The sequence below is a fragment of the Notolabrus celidotus genome, chromosome 16 (assembly GCF_009762535.1).
Source record: "Notolabrus celidotus isolate fNotCel1 chromosome 16, fNotCel1.pri, whole genome shotgun sequence".
NCBI classification, from domain to species: domain Eukaryota; kingdom Metazoa; phylum Chordata; class Actinopteri; order Labriformes; family Labridae; genus Notolabrus; species Notolabrus celidotus.
In genome coordinates this window covers 803,731-829,767 of record NC_048287.1, presented here as the reverse complement: position 1 = coordinate 829,767, position 26,037 = coordinate 803,731, and the positions used below count along the sequence as shown (strand labels likewise).

Below are 26,037 nucleotides of genomic sequence, written 5' to 3'. Positions count from 1 at the left end.
GTGTGTGTACTTTTCAAAAGAAGAAGCTGTGATTCTCTTGATTTAGCAGCTTGTAACAGTAGTCTTCTCTCAGCCCACCGTGAATGCGTCTCTCCTCCCGGTGTTCTGGTTTTAAAAGTGACCCTGTAAACTGGAGACCTTCAGCTGAACGTGTCAGTGTTTGTGGAGTTTACACAGCTGTTGAAACACAGAGGGAGTTCCTGGGAATGCAAACTAGTTTAGTTTTTATTAAGATTTCAAAATATCCTCATCAGATATTTAATGATGGTCTAAAGACGTTTATGAGGGATGCATCCGGCTGAAAGTCTCCAGTTAACAGGGTCGCTGTTTAAACCGAAACACCTGCCGATCTCTGCCACGGCTTTTTGAGTTCAAAAGGATTTTAAAGGCGTGTTGAAACGTCTTTGCTACTCGCGCTTATCTCCTCTCACGTGTTGATTCAGTGAATCCATCTGTGATGAAATATAGCACCATCTAAAACAGACCAGCTGAGTCTCTTCATGCTAACAGGCTAACTGTTGTGTTGCTCATAATGATACCTGCCTGTCCGTCTGCTTCTATGGTGTCATCTGTGATGAATGGCATTCCTCTTTGTTTTACTGCCCTCTACTGGTCTGGTGGTGTAGTGCATTTACTTTTTTTTTTTCTCCATACGTCACTGGCCTGATTTGCACAATCTACCCGGGACTTCAGCCCGCGGTTGAAACGCAGACAACAATGGGGGCACAGGAACCTTTTAGTTCAGGGTAAAGTAGTCCTGGGGGCTAAAAGACCCCGGAACTCTTGGTGGACATGCACCTATAGAAAGCAGTAGAGTACCTGTCACTTGTCCCACGATTGCCTGAGAGATCCTTCGATTGTTGAGGAACGTTTTGATCTCTTCTTTAACCAGGTTGCTGTCTCTCCTGTAAAAGCAGCAGAAGCTCATTAAGGCATTAGAACTATTACACCGTGGTTTAAACATCCGCCTTTGCTCTGTCTAAACTTATTCACTGGTGCTTCTCTTTTTCAGCCATCCCCAAATACCTGACCTGAATTAACTCCTCTCAAATTCTGAAGAATAAGCCTGCACCTCTGGGGATGGAAGCTGTCATTATCTGATGTTATAATAGTCTCTCTTTGTCTCCACCATTCTTTTTGTCATGCTGTCTATCTCATCCTCACACAACTCTATTCTCAACCATGCTCTTTCTTCCTGGCTCACCTCATGTACTCCTCCACCTTCTCCTCCAGGTCCCACTCCTCCTCTCCCATCATGTCGTAGCTGAATTGCCGTTGAACCACCACAGCGGGAGGGTAGAGGGGTGGAGGTGAGGCCTCGTAGCTATTGCTGGGAGACAGAGCAGCACCATCCAGGCCGGAGGTCTGTGTGGTAGCTGAGGCTAGGGAGAGTGAGGAGGAGGAGGATGAAGATGAGGATGGTGCTGGAGCGGCTGTGGTGGGGTTATTGTTGGATGGGGCAGAGTGGGAATCAGCATGCAGCGGCCGGTGGTCTGGGTCGAGCCTCTCCAGGGACTCCAATGCGTGGATAATCTGAGGTTTGGTCATGCCGGAGAGACGCAGCCGCTGCAGGAGGTCGATTTGTTCGATGGTGTAGCGTGGCTCCACCTCACCGCACTCCATCCTGGCATCTGCATAACATCTGGTGTGTCAATTTTCCATCTGGGACTCACATTTCAAATGTAACACACACTGATTTTATAAATGAATATATACCAGCTGAAGGCCTATTAATACACCAAAAATCTGCTGATTTCTCAAAAAGATAAACAACACCACACGGTGTGACTTCATAAAGTGTTACCATGACAAAACACTGCTATATTTGTCTTTAGTCACGCCGTCAGAACCGCTAGACAAACTAAGAAATGATTAGAGGATTATAAATAGATCAAAAAGGCTGAGTTCAAATACTTCACTTCCTTTGTTGGGATTCATTTATCTTAAATACAGCACTTCAAATGAGAAATGGACTTAATGATTTTAGTTCTGCTCATAACAAATACACAGAAAAACAAGACCTGTTTGAGAAAGTGAACTAAGGAAAAAAAGACTGCATTCTCCTCTGAAGAGGCCTTGGGTCATTCAAAAGTTTGGCATGCTCTCAAACACTTGGCAAAGACACTTGGGGCTAACCTTGCTCCATTTGTCCAGGGTGGAATTAAAGTAAGATCACCCTGGCATACATAACCTAACATCAGGTCCACTCAGCCCAGTCATATCCATGCAGGCGTCTTTTTTTATATCACTCTGACGGTGCAGGGTCATAGAGCGCCGTGCCTCACTGTTCTCTATCACAGGGCTAAATCACAGTGTGACAATATCACGTCTCATTTAGGAAATCTAAAAAACTGCATGACCTAAGTTATGTGATATATGATCAAAGGATCTCTTGGACATATTCTTTAGCTTGGCATTTTGTTTTTTCCCATGAGATGATTCCTATCACACTGAGACATTAACCATTACAAACATCTAACTTTATGTAGGCTTTTACTATTTTATTACTTATTTTTTACTGTTATATTGATTAAAATGTTGCTTCATTCCTTTTCTAATTTATTGATTTAGTTTATTTTATTTTATTTATTTATCTATTCATTTATTTTAATTGATCTACTCAGTTTTATTGACATTTTTAGCCTCTTCTGCTAACCATAGACGGTATAAATATGGACGTAGTATCCGTGACGTCACCCATCTCTTTCTGAAGCGCTGCTTGGAGGCCAATCGGCGGCGACAGCCATATTGCTGCTGTAGAGCGATTGTAATGTAAAGAGGTGGGCTTTGAACCTCCTAGCCAACAGCTACAGTGTTCCCTCCTTTCAATCAAATCAGCTGTGCCTCTCATTGGAAGACTTGTAATCTCAATATCTTTGAAATTGCAGCGTTAGAAAAAAATTCACCCCCGTACAGTGTGAGCTGATAGAGAAATGATCTATCCAGACTACACTGGTCTTTTGTACCAGGCTGTAAACATGTTTATTTCTGCTGTCAAGATCGGCTTCTTTGAATTGGTGTGTATGTGGTGTCCGGTACTTCCGGTTCTTCCAGAGCCAGCCTCAAGCGGATCCTCAATGAACTGCAGTTTTTAGCACTTCTGCATTAGACTCATATTTTTAGACCGGAGGTTGCAGCTTGATCCTTATCCTTTTTAAATGTATTTATTTTAACTATTGATATACTTAACATTAATTTGACACTTTAACTTATTTTAATTACACATATTTTATTATTGTTGTTTTTATTTTAAAAATCCATGTTTGTTTGTTTTTTAATATGCCTTGCCATTATTTTATTTCTGCTTCTTCCTTGTTTCCAGTTGCTGTAAAGCACTTTGAATTTGAATTTGATTTGTATGAAAGGCAGGGGCGTGTCCTGAACTTTTTGACCAGGGCGGCCCAACTGAGGCTCTCACATAGGCAGGGGTGGCCAGTGCATTTACACATAAATAACATTTAACCTTTCTGTCTTCACAACCTACTTCCATTAAAGTATTAAACAGTTGTTATATTCCTTTTGACTTAAAACACAAACATGAAAAAGTGTCATAAATCTTCTAAGCTTGATTCTTTAAGGACTAACAAAAGATGTTTTTTCAAAGTCACATTTGAGGGCACTAATCAAGAAATCTACTGTCAGCCTTTTAACTCATCCCAAATTATAGATTAGAGATATAGACTCCCTGGATGTCTACTGTTTTGGGAAAATTTCAGTCTGCATCTGACCAGTCTGCCTCCGTACTGTTTGCCACAATGTACAGCGCTCGTTCCGCTTTTTCTTTTCTCTTCTTTTTTTGACAGGGGAACTCAGTTTTTAGGTGCTGTGAAAATGATTAAACTCCATATAAACCACTTCCTAACTTTTTAATCATAAGTGATGATAAAGAAGCAGTTTATCTATCAGCTTGGCCGTTGTTTACTTCCGCTTTCTGAAACCAGAAATCTAAGATAAGATAAGATAAGATAAGATATTACTTTATTGATCCCCAGGGGGGGAAATTCAGTTGTTAAAAATAGATAAATAAAGCTAGAATACAATTTACATATATAGAATGTTACAAATGGAATTTAAATTAAATAGAAGTAATTACAGGCAGTATTAAAAAATGTTTCAGTAGTGACAGGTTGACATGGTGTGATTATGGTTGGTAATGACAAATTAAGCAATAAAAAGAAATCATATTTGTATGTAATATGACCATGAGTTGTAGTTAGAATAGTAATGTAATATAACATAATATAGTGACGTCTGGTTCAGCGTACTGCAACACAAACAGAACAGTCAGACTACAGACTGAATTCAAACGCAGTATGTAGTAGGCAGAACCTACTGCCTATAACATTAGTAAGTAGTATGTAGAAGGCCGTTTCTAAAACAGTCATAGTTTAGGATTTTGGGGTGGCCCTTGGGGTGGCCAATTGCTTTTCAAGGGGTGCCAGTGCCACCCTGGACACAAAAGGTGCGATATAAATAAAGCCTGATTGATTGATTGATTTGTTTACAGTTTTAAAACGGTATGTTTGCCAAAACTTTGCCAGAAAGGGTTTCTGAAGTTCCTCAATCTGTCACACATGCACCTTTATAGAAGAGACAGGAGAAAGTAAACTTGGGGGACATTAACAATGCATAAGAATCCACATTATGTGATAACAGGACAGACTGGCACAGTTCAGGACGACCGTTGTTTCGGTCTGCAGAACTAAACACAGTATGTAACAAGGTCCCAGCAGAGCCAAAGTGAGGTCTAACACACAGCATGAGGAGGCTTGGGTTCACAAGGAAAGTTAAAGGGTGTTGTGTCCGTCATTGAGGACGCATACCTGATGGAGGGGGGGACACAGACACGCGCCCCGGGAGTGGTTCAGAGCGAGGGGTCGCAGCGGGGACACACCACTGTCGCATGGCTCAGCTCGGCCGGACCTCTTCACTGTCACACAGGGGGAGGAGAGTTGCTGCAGTGTGTTGCGGTTAAGCTGCCTCTATAAGCATGCTGCCAAAGACACAACAACAGCTGACTTGCTACAGTGCTATGTTGGCTAGGCTAACACGGTGGACTGTGGTTGGTTCCCCTGAGTAGCAGCCTCACACACACAGAGCTGCTGGTTTCCTGCTGTAGAGTTGGCCGTGAGAGGCAGCGCGAGAGCGGAAGTTAGGATGTTAAACACTCAATATAAAAGCATCTTTCTGACGTTCAGAAAATTATAACATTTTTCAATTTGTGCAGTTTATCTAACCACAAACGCAACAACAACAACAATGTTGAATTTAGCCATAATAATAATAATAATAATAATAATAATAATAATAATAATAATAATCACAACATTGATGATAGTGCTAATAATGATAACAAAAATATTAATAATCATAAAAATAACATAATGATAACAATAATAATAAAAACTATCATAATAATAATTACGGTAATAATGAGGGGGAATTTAGCCATAATAATAATAATAATAATAATAATAATAATAATAGTAATGATAATTAAAATAATAATAATAATAATAATAATATAATAGTGCTAATAATAATGACAACAATTATAACAATAATACTAATAATAATAACAAAAATAATGATAGTAAAAATAACAAAATGTATAATCATAATAATAATTACAACGATAATGAGGATAATATAGCCATAATTATGATAATAACAATAATTATAATGCTAATAATACCAATGACAACAATGATAATAATTATGATACAAAAAAATGTTAATCATAATAATACATTGAATAACAATAATGATAGTAATAATTAGAATAATAATTAGATTAATAATAACAATAACAGTAATAATGAGGAGAATTTAGCCATAATTATAGTAATAACAATAATGCTAATAATCATAGAGACAATGATAATAATCGTATATAATAATACAAATAATAATAATCATAATAATAAATACAATAACAATAATGATAATGATTACAATAATTATAATAATCATTTAGAATGTAATAATAGATTAATAATCATAAGAATTCTAATAGTAATCATAATAATAATTACATTAATTAATTTATAATCATTAAAGTAATAATGATGTAATATTTTACAGCAAATGCCATACCTCTGTCTCCTTCCTTTCTAGAATAAATAAAAGTTATTCAGTGCATTATTTGCGCAACAATGACAGCCTTATATTGAACAGCCTTGATACATAAAGCACATGTTTTATGTTAAATAACTGAAGTAATGTTAGAAGGGGAAATGTTGTGCAAATACCAGTTTGTGATCATTTCTTTCAAGCGATAACGTTGTGCTTTTATTTTGAAAAACACCGGAAACGTTTCAACTGAGTGTGGCTAACTAGACACTGTCTGACTTCGCTTGGCTAACAACTTATCTAAAAGCTAAACTTAAACTAAAGGGTTAAACTGACAGTAACTTAGAGTAATGCTGAAAGCCTCCACGGCTCTCCGTGGAAAACAGTCAAACACAAGCAGCTTGTTATCCATAAAGCACACAACAGTCGATGCTAAGGAGTTAGCTCCTGAGTTAGCCCAGTTAGCCTACAGCTAGCAGCAGATTGTCCCACCGCAGAACACCTCCTCTCTCTTACCTCCCGTGCCGTGGAGAGTGAGCAGCAGCCGGGCGGAGGAAGAGAGGAGAGAGACAGCAGAGAAGGGCTCGGTCCTCCCAACTCCACAGAGAAAATACCTCCTCGGTACCGAGCTGGCAGTAACGAGCAGAGGGTGTATGATGGAGGGTCATATATTTCCGCTATGCAGTGGGGAAATGCTACTGTATGCAAATGTAGGGAGTTTGTGTCAATCCTGACTCTATGTATGACCCCACACTTAATAGGAATTATTGTTACAATTACACAATCCTAAGGGTCAAAGTTAGACACACACATCTATTTATTACATTAAAGTAACCCTTTACTTTAGATGCACTTGAATGCAACCATTTTACCACATGTAAATAAACAGTGGTGGACAAAGTACACAGCTTCATTGCTTAAGTCAAAGTATAGATACTCCATGTCAAATATTACTCTAATACAAGTGAAAGTTGCTCTGTCAAATTATGACTTGAGTTAAAGTCCTGAAGTACTTCCTTTTAAAAATACTGAAGTATTCAAATTACTTTTTAAAATATTTCAAAACATTGTATTTTCACAAAGCACGAGTGCAGTCAAGAATACATAAGAGTACATTCTGTTACATTCTGTTTATTTAGAAACCATTACTTGAAATGTCTAAAAACTATACCATGGAGTAAAAACAGACACTAAGTTACTCCAAGCACAGACACCTTAGTTTGAAATGTTCATCTGGAATGAAACAAGCGTGACGTAGCTCAATACTCTTTCTCAGGTTGGACAGTGAATGTTTGTATGTTTGGGCAGAGTGAGAAACAGGGAGAACATTTCAAACCATACATATCATTCTTCATTTCAAAAACCTCTAACACGGGCTGAAGATATGACCATGGGTGCTCAGGTGGAGAGTTATAGCCATCATTACCACCTCTACATGAACTGTCTGATCTGAGTGAAGTCTGCTCTGTGTTTGCTCCACATCAACCATGGAGACACACAATATACAGGTACGACTAAACCACAGAGACAAACAGAACTACACAAACACAGTTTACTGTCTTAGGATCAGATTTCAGAAAAGAGAAGAAGATTCATGAGCTGACTTCAAAGATAAAGTAGTAACTAGAGCACTGATAGAAGTGTAGTGGAGTCAAAAGTACAATAATTGTCTTCTGAATGTAGTGGAGTAAAAGTAATAAGTTCCCCCAAAAAATAACACTCAAGTAAAGTACAGATACTCAAAAAGTGTACCTAAGTACATTTACTTTGTTACTGTCCATCACTGCAATTACACCATCATAAGAGTCAAAGTTAGACACACATATCTATTTATTACATTAAAGTAACCTTTAGTTTAGATGCGGTTGAATGCAACCATTTTACCACTTGTATTACATTTATAAATGATCAGTGGTGGACAGTAATAAAGTAAATTTATTACACCACATCAGTGGTGTGTGCTGTGATACTGAACTTCCTGGAGATACTCTGCTCCTGGATCGGTATCGTTGAGACATCAAAGAGACATCATATCTGCAGACCAAGTTTAAGGAACTGATGTTTCTCTGCTGATTGATTTACTGGATGATCCCCCAAATAGTTGTTATCCATACCCAGGTGTCAATGTTTGACATTAAGAGGAACAAGCAGCTTCAACTTAGATACTAATTAGCAATATCACTGACAGTATTTCTCAATTGCTAAAACACTAAACCCTATTGTCTGAGCCAAATCCCTTAGTGGCCTGAACCCACGTATTGAATCAGTCACTCTTTTGGTAAAACCATAAGCACTTTTCACCTGTTAGACACAACTTCAAACACATTCTCTCTCTCACTAAAACACATGTTACTCTGTGATGCACTTGTGTTGCATAATGGTGAGCACAGGTAGCAAAAGTGAATCACATTTGAAGCACAGGAGTCACAGCTTCAACACAACCATTCAAAACAGATCACACTTGTGGCTAATGATGTGAAGAAACCAGTATACAGTTTTTTCCCGATTGTTTACACACATTTTCTGAAAGCATGCATCATACTCTCAGAACTCTACACACAAATAAAAAAACCCACACACAATGGGCAAAACCCCTCAAACTCCTGCAAAATGAGACTTTGCATTCAAAACAATGTTATTTCTTCTCAAAAGGGTATTTTGTTCACAAATGACACACACAAACCACCATATGAATAGACATTTATAAGAACCAGTTGAACACTGATGTGCTCAATGTAAAACACTGATGAATGGAAAACACTTCTTCTCCATTCATCATAATGACTCAGGCCTTTTTTTTGTTCAGTGTTACACTTACTAAAGACAGTACATATATAAGTGTGTTGTGCAATATTTCAGAATATTGTTTTTATACTCAAAACAAACAAATACATGGTAACAAATATATTTTATTCCGCAAGACACGGCCCAGTGTTGATAAGCTTACCCTATCAATAAATTGAAATATCTCATTGTTTTCTATTATTTTTCTTTGTATTTGATGTAATGTTACGGCGTTATTTTATAAGACCGTGTTTATGATTTCAGTTTCCTGTTCAGGAGACAGAAGATGTTCCTGACCACCTTGTATTGGTAATCTTTCAGTTCTGCAATACAAATAGTCAAATACTGTAAATACTGTGTAAGAATACAAAGTAGGAATACATTTCTTAAATAAACATACTTTATTTTTACAGTCCTACAGAACAGTCCACAGGCAATACTGTACTTCTGTACTCACTGAGTACTGTATTGATATGCAGTACTGCAATTTCCCAGTGAGAGTAGATTTTTTACCTATTCTCATTTGGGAAAGTCCGGATGATGGATGCTACAGTGTACCTGCTCAAATGTGGCTGTACCCTTTGCCCAGCCTCCCTCATTGTTAGACCATGGTTGACCACATGGTCAACCAAAGTGGCTTGGATCTCTTCAGAGATTACGGTCCTTGGCTTTCCTCGTCCTCATCCTCCCCGTCCTCCTCCTCTTACTCTCACTTCTCTGGCTCTGGTACTGGCTCTGCCTCTGTTTCCAATGTTGGCATCCATTGCTCCAAGACAGAAAAGCTCACCTATTGCCCTTTTATGCTAAAGCTCTGATTGCTAATTTAAAACTGTGTGACAGGTGTTTTCCCATGTGATGAGGCAGTGTGCATAGTAGGGCAATTCACTTTAGAATTTTGAATGACAGTGTGTTCCTTGTGAAAACAAGAGATTTTCTTCATGAAAATGCAGAGAATTGTGTGTAGTGTTTTGAAAAAAGTGTGTTTTAGAACTGCAATTTGAGTGTAAAGCAGGAATTGTGCTTGTAGTTGAGCAGAACTGGTTCAGGGGGTTGGTGCATGGATTACATGTTGTGGTCGTTGTGTCTCAAGTACCAATATTTGTGTGTAAACAATTGAGAAAAACTGTAAGCCTGGATCCGGTGTTATCGCCCTACTGGATTCTACGCTAACTGGTTTCCGTGATCCAGCTGTGTTGTATTTACTTACAGGCAGGCGCTGTGCTCTGCTTCAGACACAAGATTCGCCACACATTTACAAACATATTAACAGAAGTTTTCGGGTCTCATCTCACATCTACTGCAGCAAAAATGGTTGGATCAGTGAGCAGTGCATCACAGCTACCAACGAAAGTCATTAAATATGTAAGAATAAAGTATTTTCAAACTTAAGTGGAGTTGGATTCATTCCCAAGAGAGCAAAATATGATTAAATCAGGGAACTGCTACCTAAGCTTGTGAGCCATGGAGGTCATTCTAGTTTAGTGACTCTGACAGGTATCAGACAGGTATGAGTCAGGTATGAGTCCGGTATCAGTCAGGTATCAGACAGGTATGAGTCAGGTATGAGTCCGGTATCAGTCAGGTATCAGTCAGGTATGAGTCAGGTATCAGACAGGTATCAGTCAGGTATGAGTCAGGTATGAGTCAGGTATCAGTCAGGTATCAGTCAGGTATGAGTCAGGTATGAGTCAGGTATCAGTCAGGTATCAGTCAGGTATCAGTCAGGTATCAGTCAGGTATCAGTCAGGTATCAGTCAGGTATGAGTCAGGTATCAGTCAGGTATCAGTCAGGTATCAGTAAGGTATCAGACAGGTATCAGTCAGGTATCAGTCAGGTATCAGTCAGGTATGAGTCAGGTATCAGTCAGGTATCAGTCAGGTATCAGTCAGGTATCAGTCAGGTATCAGTCAGGTATCAGTCAGGTATCAGACAGGTATCAGTCAGGTATCAGTCAGGTATCAGTCAGGTATCAGTCAGGTATCAGACAGGTATGAGTCAGGTATCAGTCAGGTATCAGTCAGGTACGTCATCATCCAGGTCACAGCCAGGGAACAAGTTAGTCTGTGCTCATCTGAAACAACTGGTTCCCTTGAGTTCATATCAGGAAATACTGAACCATGTTTAGTGAAAGTTTTCTCTAAACGACGGCCTTATTAACCTCAGAACTGCAGCACACTACTACACCTTACTCTGTGACTCACAGGTAAATACTTTATAACGGCGACTATCTAACCCACAGAACTCAGTGCCAGCTGTAAAAATGCAGTTTTGGAGGTTATAAAGAGATTTCACAACGCTCAGAGACAGAACTGACCCAGTCTATGGGATGGACAAGATAAGTTGCTATTGCTAAGTCTGTAAATGCTACCTTATGTTTAACTTTTCTTTCCACTATTACTTATTTTATTAATTTTACTGTGTAGATTTTATTAAATTTTTTAAGTGTTTTATTTATAATCCTTCCTTTTATAATTTCACCATTGCTGTTGTTTTCTGTCTCTGTTATTTTGTGAAGCACTTTGGGCTGCATGTTTTTATGTATGAAAGGTGCTTTATAAATAAAGTTGAGTTGAAGGTGAAATGATAGTAATCGTTCAGGCGTTTGGAGACAGGATGCAGCCACAAGATGGCAGCACAAGGCCATGTTCGACCACAGACTCAGTTTTATTCTTAGTGCTGCTCCTGCTCCATGAAAACACGTCTTTTTGTGTGTTTAGCACTTTCCTACTTATGAATATAGCTATTCAAATTGATAGAAGTATGCTACCCTGGAAGCCAAGATGCAAAAAAAACGCACCAAACATGCCTAAAATGTTTCAAAAGTTTGAAAACAAGAACTTTTCAGGCGTGGGAAACTGACAGTCAAACATAAGCATACATAATTATTCTAGATATATTTATATTATTATTATTATTATTATTATTATTATTATTATTATTATTATTATTATTATTATTATTATTGTTATTATAATATAATATTATATTATATTTCTTATTTTTTTATTTATATATTATATATATATATATATATATATATTCTAGATATATTTATATTATATTATATTTATTATTTTTTTTATTTATATTATATATATATATATATATTCTAGATATATGTTTGCCTTCAATGTTAACTAAACCCCTTTAACGGATCCAACTTGGAAATCCGAGCTTATGAGGGGCCCTTGAAAGCAGCATTGGTCGCCCTGTAGTCATAGCAACGCCCATCAATACCTTTTCTTTACAGTCGAGGATCAAAACAGAGCCGTAGCTGTTGCAGTCTTCCTGACAGTGTTCAGATATTTCAAAGACTTCAGTCTGAGGGTTTTAAACAACACATTGTGAATATGGAAAAGGTCGAGAAGGATCCAGGGGAGGCGAGAGGACCTGAACATCAAGAGGACAAGAACGGGTAAGTTGTTAGCTAGCTTCACCTTAGCATCACTATTGACGCATAACAAATCATCTTCAAATCCAACAACTAGTTAAATGTAACAGTTAACTTTCACTTTGTAAATGTAATAGTAGTTCTGACATGAATGTATATGTCTGTCGCGTTTGTTCACTGATTTTTGAAAGTTTTTGTAGGCTTCATTAATCAGAATCAGAATCAGAATCAGCTTTATTCGCCAAGTATGCTTGAACACACAAGGAATTTGACTTTAGTAAACTGTGCTCTCTTTGTACAAGGCATAAGAATAGGAATAAGAATAAGAACTACAATAAAAAATAAAATAAAAATATAATAACAATAACCTTAGATATAAATACAAAGAAACAACAAATAGGCTTGACTAATATGTACAGGCTAAAATAATATGATAAAGTGCAGTGGTGAGTTGCAGAGGTAGTTTTACATTATAAAATAGAAGTTAAATAGTACAAAAAAATAGAAATATGGAATTCTGCTTTTGAGAATTGTTGCATTGTGTATCTGCATTGTGTATTAAAAAACCGACCCAACAGATTGAAAAACATTCCTCTTTGTAGCTGCTTACACTCCTCAATAATGGATGCAAACCAATTATTAAACCTTACTTTTTATTTCTGTAACTACAAACTTTTAATTCCTTTTTAAAAAACGGAGTTTTAATGAAGTTTTGTAACTAAATGTACTTTCTTTCTTTCTTTCTTGATCTTGGATTTTAAAATTATGTTTTCATGCTTATTTTTTTTTTGCTATTGTTGCTTAGCTCCGCTCGAGTGTCTGCTTGTTGCAGCAGCTCTCTCTGCGTTGTTCTTTTTTTCATATCTGTTTAGTTCTCTTTGTATTTGGAGCCTGTCAGGACTTTTAATGACTCATTTGCTGGCCATAGACACCAAACTGGCTACGTTTGCAGTGGTGAGATCCTACGTGTATCCATGGTAACATTGTTTACATACGAGATCAGCTGTTAGCAGCCCGTAGCGTGTTGATGCTAGACGATGCTAAACGATGCTAGTTGAATGGAATGATTAAAGGTTAATTTCGGTTAAGACAAGACCAGTTGTGGTTCTATGTCCGGCGGGACAGTAAGACTCTGTAAGTTACGGACTTCAGAGCAGTGAAGGGGGGCTGATTATTTATAATATCCCTCCTAATTTAAATAAATAATAAGACCCAACACTGTTTACTATGTACATTAAGTTACAGAAGTACAGAGAGAGAGAGAGAGAGAGAGAGAGAGAGAGAGAGAGAGAGAGAGAGAGATGCAATAAACACATTCAACTGTTCACACTACCACAGTAACTCTGAAGGTGTCAACAAAGCCACGGAAGTTATTAACAATATCTTCCAAAATGCTGCATTAGATGCAAAGCTTAAAAAAAGTAAGAAACCCCACAGTCAGCACTGTAATCAAAAACCCTCTGAAAAACAATGGTTTGATAAGGAATGTAAAGACATGAGAAAACACTTAAGACAGCTATCAAACCAGAATCACAGAAACCAACATGACCCAACACTATTACATGAATACTCTGAACACCTGAAACAGTACAAACAGACCATCAGACAAAAGAAATCCCACTACACCAACAAAACACTGGAGGAGATTGAAAATGCAGTAGACCAGGGTCAGTTCTGGAACATGTTGCACAGTTTAGAGACCACAAAGCCTCAACAATTAGCAATACAAGATGGAGATATCTGGGGAAAACATTTTCATGACCTCTACAAAAGTATCCCACCTGAAGATCTAAACATTAATCAAACTGAAATTAAAACTAAATTAGACAACCTTGAATCAGCCATCAAGAATAACCAAAACCCATTAGATTACCCAATTACACAGAAAGAGTTAACAGACAAACTGAAAACTCTTCAATCCAAAAAGGCTCATGGCACAGATTGCATCAAGAATGAGATGCTGAAGAACAGTACTCCTGAATTTCAAACTGCAATTATTAAACTGTTCAACATGGTGCTGACTGCAGGCTGCTTTCCTGATGTCTGGAACCAGGGGCTGATCACCCCCATCTATAAAGATGGTAATAAAACAGACCCCAATAACTACAGAGGGATCTGTGTCAACAGCAACCTGGGGAAAATATTCTGTAGTATCCTAAACTCCAGGATACAAGCTTTTGTTGAAGAAAAAAATATTCTTAGTAAATGTCAAATTGGCTTTCTCCCAAATCACCGAACATCTGATCATATATACACCTTACACACTTTAATTGACCAACATGTCCACCAAAAAAACGGGGGGAAAATATTTGCTTGCTTCATTGACTTTAAAAAAGCTTTCGATTCCATTTGGCATGAAGGACTTTTCTTCAAAATCCTTCAAAGTGGAATAGGTGGTAAGGTTTATGATCTCATTAAATATATGTACGAGCACAACCAATGTGCCGTGAAAATCAACAATCAAAGAACAGAATATTTCACTCAGGGGCGCGGTGTGAAGCAAGGATGCTGTTTAAGTCCCACATTATTCAATCTGTATATAAATGAACTTGCAGAGCAGCTGGATGGTTCAGCAGCTCCAGAGATCTTAGACACAGAAGTTAGATACCTGCTTTATGCAGATGACCTTTTTCTGTTGTCTCCAAACAGAGATGGTCTCCAACATAATCTGAACATCCTGGAACAATACTGCCAGAACTGGGTATTGGAGGTCAATTTTTTTTTTTTTTTTTTTTTTATACATTAGAGCTTACAGTGTTATGCACACAACTGTAGCAGCATGAAAACTGGGACCTGTTTTGTTTTGATTCTCCATGTTGACTTGTTGACTGATTTATATAGAGAAATAAATGATATGTTCATCAGTCTGCAGCGTTGGTCTTGTGTAGTGTTTAGTGAGTTTATTGTATATTTGCACTTTCTCTGTGTACTTCACTTACAGTACTCTGATCACTGAGAAGTAGAATATGAAGTGTTTTAGCAGCAGCAGTGTGTAACTGGTTCAAACAGAATTAAGTCATATGAAATGTGTGTGTTTTATGTGGTAATAAAATATGGTTTTGATAAATTAGTGTAAAGTTTTTACAAGAGTGTTTCATTTCACTTCAAGATTCTGAGGTGTTCTGCTCCTTGTGTGTGTGGTTGTGTGAACTGTGTGTAGTGTTTTGACAAAATGAGCCCTATTTTCAAAATCGTGTTTAAGCAATTGAAAAAAACTGTTAGTAGAAAGGCATTGAAACATTTGAAGGCATTCATTTATGTATCCAAATCTTCATCTTTAAATAATTGTATTTAAACTATCTTGTGTTTTCTTATAGACATAGTACTATGAAAATCTTATTGTAGAGATTAATTTATGAGAAAGATTTTCAAACATGTCTTCACTTTGCTGTATTGTATTGAAGTATCTGACATGGAGGTCAATTTTAAGAAGACACAAATAATGATCTTTCAAAAAAAAAGCCCAGATGTCTTGAAAATAAATCTATTTTTACTCTGAATAACACTCAAATTAAACATACAAAGAATTATACTTACCTTAGTCTGAACATATCTGCATCAGGACATTTTAACATGGCAATAATTGCACTTAAAGAAAAAGCACGAAGGGCAATCTATGAATTAAAAACCAAATTATTCAAGATTAACATTCCAATTAGAATCTGGACCAAAATATTTGATAGTGTAATTGTACCTATAGCTCTGTATGGAAGTGAGATCTGGGGCCCCCTCAGTAGACTGGAGCATGGCTCATGGGACAAACACCCAATAGAAGCTCTCCATACTGAATTCTGTAGAAGAATTCTAAATGTTCAAAGAAAAACTCCAAATAACGCCTGCCGAGCAGAACTGGGACGTTTCCCATTACTATTAAACATTCAGAAACGGGCAATCAAATTTTGGACCCATCTAAATTTAAGCCCAAAAGACTCACTTCAATATAAAGCACTAAAAACCCAAGAGCTGAACCCTGAAAACTGTCCCCTTAGTCAGCTGGTGAGGAAGCTAATCAGCCAGACTCCAATCAGCACTGATCCAAAACACAACCAAATGAAACTCATCATGAAGCACTCCAAAGATCTGTATTTAGATCACTGGAGAAACCAAACAAAGACCCAAAGTAGAATGAATTGTTATTTGACCCTAAACCGTGATTATAAATGATCTGAATATCTGTACAGTGTCAGAGATACAAAACAAAGATGTATCCTGACCAAATACAGGCTGAGTGACCACCAGCTGGCTATAGAGACAGGGAGACACAGACAGACATGTCTGCCCAGAGAGGAGCGTCTATGTGTCTCTACAGGGGACATAGAGACAGAGATGCACTTCCTCCTCCACTGCAGCAAGTTCTCTTCTCTAAGAGATTCCCACTACAGGGACATTACTAACATGGTACCAAACATCCCAACATTAACCCCAGAAGAGAAACTGTCAGTTCTCCTGGGGGAAGGGTCAGCAGCTCCTCTGGCTGCTAAATATGTGTCTGCCTGTCACAGCCTGAGGGACGCACCATCCAATGGGGTTTGATTTTGGGTGGAGGTTTTGTGAGCGCGCCTCATCGGGTGAGGACATTGAGATATGCTGTATAGGTGACACCATCGTTCATTAATGCATATAAAATATGTAATATATGGTTGATATGTATGTGATGAATATAATATGTAATGAATATGGTGTGTGATTAATGTATATATGGTGAGTGTAGTGTGTTGTGAATATATATAATGTACTGTATGAATTTATGTGCTGTGGCAATAACATCTTGTTGTTCATGCCAATAAAGCAAATTTGAATTGAATTGAGTAGATCAAACATAACTGGCCGCATATAAAATGTAAATGTTTGAAGTATTTGCTGTGTGTTTTTGTTGATTGTTACTGTTCTGGCTTTTGTTTTAAACTCTGTAAAGCACTTTGAATTGCTCTTTGTATGAATAATAATAATAATAATAATAATAATAATAATAATAATAATAATAATAATAATAATAATACATTTTATTTATATAGCGCTTTTCAAAAACTCAAAGACACTGTACAACTGTTAAAATCAATACAAGCAAAATAAACAAATAACAAATAACCCAGATCAAACAAAACAACACAACAGTACAATCACAAATGAAAAGCTAACTTAAAAAGGTGAGTTTTTAAAAGAGATTTGAAAGCTGAAGGGTCAGAGCAGTTTTGGATATGGGAGGGGAGTGAGTTCCAGAGGGTGGGGGCGGCTACTGAGAAGGCTCTGTCCCCTCAGGCTCGGTGCTTGGTTCTGTGAGGTGGGGACAGGAGGTTGGCGTGTGAGGAGCGCAGGTTAAAGGAAGGAGTGTGATGGTGGAGGAGGTCAGTGAGGTAGGAAGGGGCCTGGTGGTGAAGGAGGTCAGTGAGGTAGGAAGGGGCCTGGTGGTGGAGGAGGTCAGTGAGGTAGGAAGGGGCCTGGTGGTGAAGGAGGTCAGTGAGGTAGGAAGGGGCCTGGTGGTGGAGGGCTTTGTGGGTGAGGAGGAGGATTTTAAACTGTATGCGGTAGGTAGGGGACGGGGAGCCAATGAAGATGTTGGAGGACGGGGGTGATGTGGTCACGGGAGCGGGTGCAGGTGAGGAGGCGTGCAGCAGAGTTTTGAATGTATTGCAGTTTATGGAGGACTTTGGATGATGTGCCGTACAGGATGCTATTACAGTAATCTAAACGGGATGTGATGAATGCGTGGATAAGGGTTTCTGCGGCAGAGAAAGAGAGGAATGGACGGAGGCGGGCGATGTTTCGGAGGTGGAAGAAGGCCGTTTTAGTGAGCTGGGTGACGTGGGGTTGAAAAGAGAGGTTGCTGTCAAAAATGATTCCAAGGTTACGGATGTGAGGTGCAGGAGATAGAGTAGAGTTATTTAAAGTGAGAGTGAAATTTGGAATGGGATTTGTGAGGGACTTGGGGCCGATGATTATGAGGTCGGATTTGTCGTAGTTCAGTGATAGGAAGTTGGTATGCATCCATGTATTTATTTCAGAGGCAGTTTGTGATAGTGGAGTGTGTTACAGTGGTTATGGATTTGGTGGAAATATAGAGCTGGATGTCATCAGTGTAGCAGTGAAAATGAAGGCCATGTTGACGGATGATGTTACCAAGGGGGAGCAAGTAAATGATGAACAGGAGGGGACCAAGCACCGAACCCTGGGGGACGCCTTGAGCCAGAGGAGCGATGTTAGAGGTGCAGTTGTTGGTGTAAATGAACTGTTGACGGTCAGTGAGGTAGGATTTCAGCCAGGAGAGTGCAGTTCTAGTGATGTTGATGGTGTGCTCTAGCCGGGAGAGAAGAATAGTGTGGTTTATTGTGTCAAATGCAGCAGTGAGATCGAGGAGGATGAGGATGTTGAGGTGGCCAGAATCGGTGAATGGTGCTTTATAAATAAACTTGCCTTGCCTTGCCTTCATAACTAAAGTGACCTAACTTTGTGAGCACCTTTAGGTCCTCCTCACAGGCGGCTGAGGCAGGTGTGGAGGTCCATCAGGAGATACAGGAGGAGCAGCTTAGGAAGCAGTCCCAAGGGGAGGAGATCGAGGAAAGTGAAGAGGTTTGTCTTTTTAATTTCTACTTCCAATAATCAATCTACCTGAAAATCACCACTTTCAGAGGCCTGTTTGTTTTTGGTTAGCTGGATCTAAAAAAACCCCACATCTCATTCTCCAATCTCTCTATAGTTTCCTTCAGCTTTTCATTGTCCTCCCTGACGCCTGAAAAGCCACCCTCCCAAAACCACTACAATTAATAAAATATAGACTTAATCTGACTAAGATGAATCCAAGGCCAGCATGATAGGGAAATAGATCATTAGCGGTGCATCAGTCAAAAATGGCCACATGTTTTATTACTGATATCATAGTGTGCTGCCGTCTTTCTTGAGTGCAAGTTCCTGACGTGTTTCCTGACTAAGGTAAACAGATGTGATCGATATGTTTGAATACTGTCCTTTCCACCAGATGGTTCTTCCTCAGAGGATACTCAACCTGCAGAGAGAGTTACCGGTGTGGGTGACAAACATCCAAGCTGCAGCTGATGCCCAAGGGTCATTACGAAGGACCAATCGGGACAAGGAAAACAGACTCAGGTTGATATCTTTACTTGTACCTTATGCTCCTCTAAACTTGGACTCATAACCACAGAGCTTATTTACCAGGGGGCTAAATTTACCCGCCTCACCACCCTTGCCTCTTTGTTTTTCTCCCCGTCCTGTTAAATACCCTCCTGTCCGGGCCTTCTTGTTGCAGATTGGAGCTGGTGGAGAGTTTTAAAAAATCCACCAAGGATGAATTTGAGGAGCTCTCCAGAAAGTGGGCGACAGACGATCCGGAGCTGCAGGAGGCACTGAACAAGCAGCAGGAGCTATGTTTAACTATCTTAGAGGACAAAAAGACACTCATAAATGAGCTGCAACAGGTCCATCCATCCATCCATCCATCCATCCATCCATCCATCCATCCATCCATCCATCCATCCATCCAACCATCCATCCATCCATCCATCCATGTTTCTATTGTTTTCTTGACTTCTTCAGGAGCTGAAGCTTAAAGATGATCAATTTGCTAGAGACCTGAAGAAGAATGCAGGCGAGCTGGGCCTGATGATGGAGAGGATGGAGGACGTGATCAAAATCCTGACACAGGCTTACAAGGAGGAGCTAGCCAGCTTTGAGGTACTAACCTGATTGGGGACAATCTTTAACTTTAAGAAAGTTAAAGTCTCATAACCTTTTTAAAACATTATAAAAAGGTTAGGATTGTAAGACCATTCTGGATACCAGTCTGGCTTTGTGGATTTCAAAGTCAGGATATCAAGTGGTCGGTAGAGATGAGTGTATGACACTGAAGCTGTGAAGTGTTACAGAAGTGAACTGCATGGCTGCAAATGCCAAGTCACAGAACTTGTATTGAAGATGAAATGTGGCATGAGTGGTGATGTGCAGAGCTTCAAACATGCTTCAAAAAACACTACATTCAGCGTGACAGTTTAGAAAGGCGACAAATTCACTCTTAAACAAAGCCATGCACATTACAAAAGCATAATTAGTCAGTAATAATGTACCACATAATTACATTTTTATATCATGTCCAGAATGTGGACGACTCCCAAGTCTACCTGCCGCTAAAGAGAAATGATAAGAGCTCCCTGATACCCCTTCTAGAGTGCCTGAAGGACATCAAGGCATGGATGGCTTTTAACTTTTTAAACTTAAATGAAGATTAAACTGAGGTCATGGTGTTCTGACCCAGTCGAGTCAGCGGTGTCTCTTCTGTCGACATGGGTTCCCTGCAGACTTATGTAAAACCCATAGTCACAAACCTTGGCGTCAAAATGGACAGCGCATTTAAAACTTGATAAACTCAGTAGTTCAAACCAGTTTTATCATCTGAGGCTTTTATCCTAAATTAAATCTGTTGTACCTTTTAATGATTTTGAGCGCTTGATTCATTCTTTTATCTGGACCCGTTTGGACTACTGTAATGCACTTTACACTGGCATTAACCAGGCCTCCCTCGCTCGCTAACAGTTAGTCCAAATTGCTGCTGCTTGCCTTTTAAGAGGAACCCACAAGCATGAGCATATCAGCCCCGTTCTTGCCTCCCTCCACTGGCTCCCTGTCCATTTTAGAATTAATTTTAAGATTTTAAATGTTTGTTTTTAAGTCACTACATGGTCTGGCACCTCAGTACATCTCTGACCTGATACACATCTACACCCCCTCCAGAGCATTGAGGTCTGCTGTCGTCGTGCCAAAAAGCCGACAAAAGACGAGGGGTGACCGAGCTTCTTCAGTGGTAGCTCCTAAACTGTGGAATGAGCTACCCACCCAAGTCAAACTGGCCCCCACCCTGGATCCTTTTAAATCACGTCTTAAAAACTCATTTTTGCTCCTTGGCTTTTAATACAGCATGAGAGTTTGTGTTGGTCTCTGTTTGTCTTTTGATGTACTGTATTTTACATTTTACTATTATTTATTTCTACTGTTTGTATTTGTTGTGCAGCACTTTGGTAACCTTGTTGTTTTTAAAATGTGCTAAATACATAAAATGGATTGGATTGGATTGAAAATGAGTCAATGAATCAACGACCGATATCTGAATGAGACTGAACCAAGCGTGCCGGATACGGCCCTGGTGGTGAGGCTTTCAGCAGTGTGACTGCCCCCTGGTGGCTGGCTGCAGTATAGGTCAAAAAATCTGTCTTCCCCATTCATTTGAATGGGGGAGCAGTCAAACTTTAAAAAATAAATACACATGGTACGAATGTTTCTCACATCCGTATGCTGTGGTGATATGTAATTAGTATCTGACTGTTTTGTGTTCAAGGCCTCTTTTTTCTGAAAACTTTATTTTTCGTTAGTTATTAGAGTTTAAAAAACGGGGTTTTACTTCCGGGTTTCCTTTGATTCACAGCCGCCGTAGAACGAAACTTCAAAGGGAACACAGCATCTTGTGACCAAGCGGCAAACTCCGGTCTCAAACGATGAAGCCCATGCGGAAGTGCTATAAACTGCAATACATCGAAAATCCGCTTGAGGCTGGCTGCAGAAACACCGGAAACTACATAGATATGAATGGGAAAAAGATGATCTTTGCAGCATTAATAAACATGTTTACAGCCTGGTTCAAAAAACGGCTTGGCCCTACAAAGCTAATCTCTCTAATGGCACACACTGTACGGGGGTGAATTTTTTTCTAACGTGACAGTTCAGAAGATATTAAGATTACAAGTTTTGCCCAAATAAGGACATGACTGACGTGACTCCCGGTCGGGAACACACAGCCATTGGCTAAGAGGCTCACACTACGTCACACTCTGCCTAGTTGAGTTCGGCATTACCAATATGGCTGCTGCCGTCAATTTGCTTCAAAACAGCTCTCAGGAACAGATGGGTGACGTCACGGATACTACGTCCATATTTTATACAGTCTATGCTTGTGACGCTACGCTGTAGGGCGGAGCTTATTACAGTTGCTTCACAGGCTCTGGCTGCACAATGGCTGCGCCCAGGAGAGGGATTTTTTGGCTTCAGAACTGTACAACGGGAAGAGGCGGAGCAACGCTGTCCATTTTTATTTACAGTCTATGGAATGAACCAAGAGGGTGGACTTCAACCAGCATTAATCTTTGATATTGTATGTTAGCATAGCTCATAGCTGATCTGAAGTTCAACAACACAGTCAGAGCGTTTGTTTTGTTGTTGTCATTGTTCACTGACGGTTTCACTCATGGTGTTGTCGGCAGAGAATTTACCAGCAGGAGAGTGACGTCTTACTCACAACAGACAAGACTGAACGGGAACATCGCTTGAATGAACTCTTGGACAAAGAGGTCAGGACTACTGAAACTAAAAATGGACACACAATAATAACCCTCAGTCTTAAGTCATCTTATCCAGCTCTGTGTGAAATGATGTATTTTTCTACCCTCTGTTTGCAGCTGGCGAGGCTCACGCTGAGGCAGAGAAAAGTGGAGGACACTGAAGAGAAAGTTCGAGATCTCTTGTTTAAGACTTTTAACCTCTTGAAAAACAACGGTTTAGAAAATGAAAAGTCTCTGGTCAGTCAACTATGATCAGTTTGTGCCTCCCACATTTTTATCACTCACATCTTTTGTTCTCCCTTTGAACACAGACGTTAGATTATGACTCCAAGAATGAAACCTTACAGAATATTTCATGATTGGATTCAAAAGTTTTAAGAAGTCTTATTGTTTCCTCCGCAGGTTCAGAAAAGAGTAAGTCAATCCTTGCAAGCCAGGCACAGGTTAACAAAACTGAAGGAGGAGCAGGTGAAAAAGAAAACAGAAACCGTCTACCTGGCACCGATGAAGAATCGGCTTCTGAGGTAGGACAGATTTCCTCACAATAATTCATACCTGGTGTTAGCATGCCTCCTGAGTGATCTGGTCACCAGTGGACAGCCGTGACATTCAGGGGTATGCTTGACTTACTGTGATACTCATGGATGGTTTTGTGTTTCAGTCTGAAAAGAGAGCTCACACACCTCAAGGTTCAGTGTCGCAGCAATGTGAAACATTTCACAGAGAGGAGCCGTCAACTGTCTGATCGCCACAAACGCAACATCAAGGCGTCTGAACACACACAGAAGAAGATAGGGTGAGTCGTAATCCCTTTAAATGAAACTTGATTCAGTGATAATGTGTGGTTTCTACAGAAGAAGATTAGGGCCACCGAAAAAAAAAAAAATGAAGGTCAAATTTTTTTTTAATTATTATTTTGAGAAATAAAAAGTCATAATTCTGAGAATAAAGTCAGAATTCAGAGATTAAAGTCAGAAATCTGAGATTAAAGTCAGAATTCAGAGAAAAACGTCAGAATTCTAAGAAAAAACGTCAGAATTCAGAGATTAAAGTCAGAAATCTGAGATTAAAGTCAGAATTCAGAGATTAAAGTCAGAAATCTGAGATTAAAGTCAGAATTCAGAGAAAAACGTCAGAACTCAGAGATTAAAGTCAGAATTCAAAGAAAAACGTCAGAATTCAGAGATTAAAGTCAGAATTCAGAGAAAAATGACAGAATTCAGAGATTAAAGTCAGAATTCGGAGATTAAAGTCAGAATTCAGAGAAAAATGACAGAATTCAGAGATTAAAGTCAGAATTCAGAGATTAAAGTCAGAATTCAGAGAAAAATGACAGAATTCAGAGATTAAAGTCAGAATTCGGAGAAAAAAACGTCAGAATTCAGAGAAAAAACGTCAGAATTCAGAGATTAAAGTCAGAATTCAGAGATTAAAGTCAGAATTCGGAGATTAAAGTCAGATTTCGGAGATTAAAGTCAGAATTCAGAGATTAAAGTCAGAAATCTGAGATTAAAGTCAGAATTCAAAGAAAAAACGTCAGAATTCAGAGATTAAAGTCAGAATTCAGAGAAAAATGACAGAATTCAGAGATTAAAGTCAGAATTCAGAGAAAAACGTCAGAATTCGGAGATTAAAGTCAGAATTCGGAGATTAAAGTCAGAATTCGGAGATTAAAGTCAGAATTCAGAGAAAAAACGTCAGAATTCAGAGATTAACGTCAGAATTCAGAGATTAAAGTCATAATTCGGAGATTAAAGTCAGAATTCGGAGATTAAAGTCAGAATTCGGAGATTAAAGTCAGAATTCAGAGATTAAAGTCAGAATTCGGAGATTAAAGTCAGAATTCAGAGAAAAAAACGTCAGAATTCAGAGATTAAAGTCAGAATTCAGAGATTAAAGTCAGAATTCGGAGATTAAAGTCAGAATTCGGAGATTAAAGTCAGAATTCGGAGAAAAACATCAAAATTTGAAGATTTAAGTCAGAATTCTGAGATTAAACTCAGAATTCAGAGACTAACGTCAGAATTTGGAGAAAAAAGTCAAAATTTGGAGGTTAAAGTCATAATTCTGGCTTTAATCTCAGAATTTTGACTGTAATCTCAGAATTCTGACTTTTTTCTCAGAATAATAGTATTTAAAAAAAGAGGTGACCTTAATTTTTTTTTTCCAGTGTCCCTTATCCTCTTACCTAGGTTTCCTAATATGTGTAACATAAATCATTTCCTCCTCTGCAGGCATTTTGCAGTGGCTGATAGGAAACAGTTTGAGGAGATGTGGCTGATGCTTGAAGACGAGGTTAAGCAGTTAGTGGAGAAGACTTTGCTTTTAGACTCTGTGATCTGCAAACAGCACCTTGGTTTAGCTTGGGAGCGACCTCATATGGCGTTCATGGAGCAGACTGGTCCCATCCAGCCTCAAAAACAGGCCCAGAGTCCTGCTCAGCGGGCCGTCTCCACGTCTTTTCACACCATGCAGGCTTCACAGGGGCGTCAGAGGATGATGGATGCCTCAGTCGGGCCAACCCTGGAGACTTACACCGACACAGGAGTGCACAAGGAAGACGCAGCAGGGCAGATTGAGGGTGGGGTAGCAGTGGAGGAGGGGGAGCCGTCCAATGAAGCAGTGAAGAAAGCGATGGAGCTGCTGTGTGATGAGGCGGTGAGACAACCAGTCCAACATTCATGGTTATCGAGGAATAAGTTTGCATGCCTTTAAGACAACTGCACTGAAGTCAGTGCTCCAGGCCAAGACATAGACCTACACAAGACCTCATGATGGGTTCATGGTTAAAGCTGTATTTAGATCAAACAAGTTGAAGGGAGTCAATCAAGCCCCTTTCACACATGCACCGCAATTCTGAAAAATTCTTGAAATTATCAAGGTGGGCTGCATATGTGAACAGCTGGTTTAATCATACTGCCTTTTTCCTGCCAGCCTCCCGTAAGATATCTTCAAAAAGTCAGTAAAAACACCTCTCAGCGTTCAATTAAGGCAAACCAGTCCAGCCCAAAATCAGAGTTTAAGGCTATTTTCAAAAATTGCACAAAATCTCCTCTTGTTTTTTCTCTGGATGACGTCAGTGTTTACTTGCAAGGTGCAGAAGAGGGTAGGAAACAAAAGATATAACTCTGGATTACAATAGCTGTTACTGTTGGAGCTAACTGCATGTTTTAACTGCTGAGATTGTTAAGGACTCATGTTAGATTTAGATACATTTTGGAATATGATATTGATCATCTGTGGATCACCCACTCCTAAAGCACCTCAAGAAGGGCCTGTGGATGAAGGAGGGATGATTCCAGAAAGCAAAGTGGACACTTAACTGGCAAAAGTTGTGGATTTACCCTTTAACTTTAATCCAATTTCCTCTTATGCACTGTGTACAGACAAGACAGCAGTTGTATGATAGCTCAAGTTTTACCCAAATCTTCTTCAATGTGAAGACATTTATT

At 39.1% G+C, this 26,037-nt stretch overlaps 2 protein-coding genes across 7 annotated transcripts in view; one reads left to right on the top strand and one right to left on the bottom strand.

Moving 5' to 3' along the window:
- zgc:91944 (uncharacterized protein LOC436941 homolog) overlaps positions 1-6,755 on the bottom strand; it is a 37,152-nt gene extending 30,397 nt beyond the window's left edge. For 2 of the 5 annotated variants that reach the window (XR_004634355.1, XM_034705203.1), the window contains exons 1-3: positions 4,824-5,144; positions 1,205-1,631; positions 820-905 (exon numbers count right to left, since the gene is read on the bottom strand). Coding sequence is in view for 4 of the 5 variants with exons in the window: in XM_034705203.1 (XP_034561094.1) it covers positions 820-905; positions 1,205-1,631; positions 4,824-4,905 (595 nt within the window). In the remaining variant the exon portion in view is untranslated. Of the gene's footprint in view, positions 1-819; positions 906-1,204; positions 1,632-4,823; positions 5,145-6,588 lie in introns of those variants that run through there. The other 3 variants (XM_034705204.1, XM_034705205.1, XM_034705206.1) reach the window with 3 other exon arrangements.
- Positions 6,756-12,063: 5,308 nt separating this feature from the next.
- Positions 12,064-26,037, top strand: part of LOC117827907 (dynein regulatory complex protein 1-like) — a 20,752-nt gene continuing 6,778 nt past the window's right edge. For both annotated transcript variants that reach the window (XM_034704755.1, XM_034704756.1), the window contains exons 1-10: positions 12,064-12,272; positions 18,710-18,815; positions 19,222-19,349; positions 19,510-19,678; positions 19,797-19,934; positions 22,508-22,594; positions 22,703-22,822; positions 22,988-23,109; positions 23,247-23,381; positions 24,820-25,243. In XM_034704755.1, the coding sequence (XP_034560646.1) occupies positions 12,208-12,272; positions 18,710-18,815; positions 19,222-19,349; positions 19,510-19,678; positions 19,797-19,934; positions 22,508-22,594; positions 22,703-22,822; positions 22,988-23,109; positions 23,247-23,381; positions 24,820-25,243 (1,494 nt within the window). In that variant the 5' untranslated portion in view covers positions 12,064-12,207. The remainder of the gene's footprint in view (positions 12,273-18,709; positions 18,816-19,221; positions 19,350-19,509; positions 19,679-19,796; positions 19,935-22,507; positions 22,595-22,702; positions 22,823-22,987; positions 23,110-23,246; positions 23,382-24,819; positions 25,244-26,037) is intronic.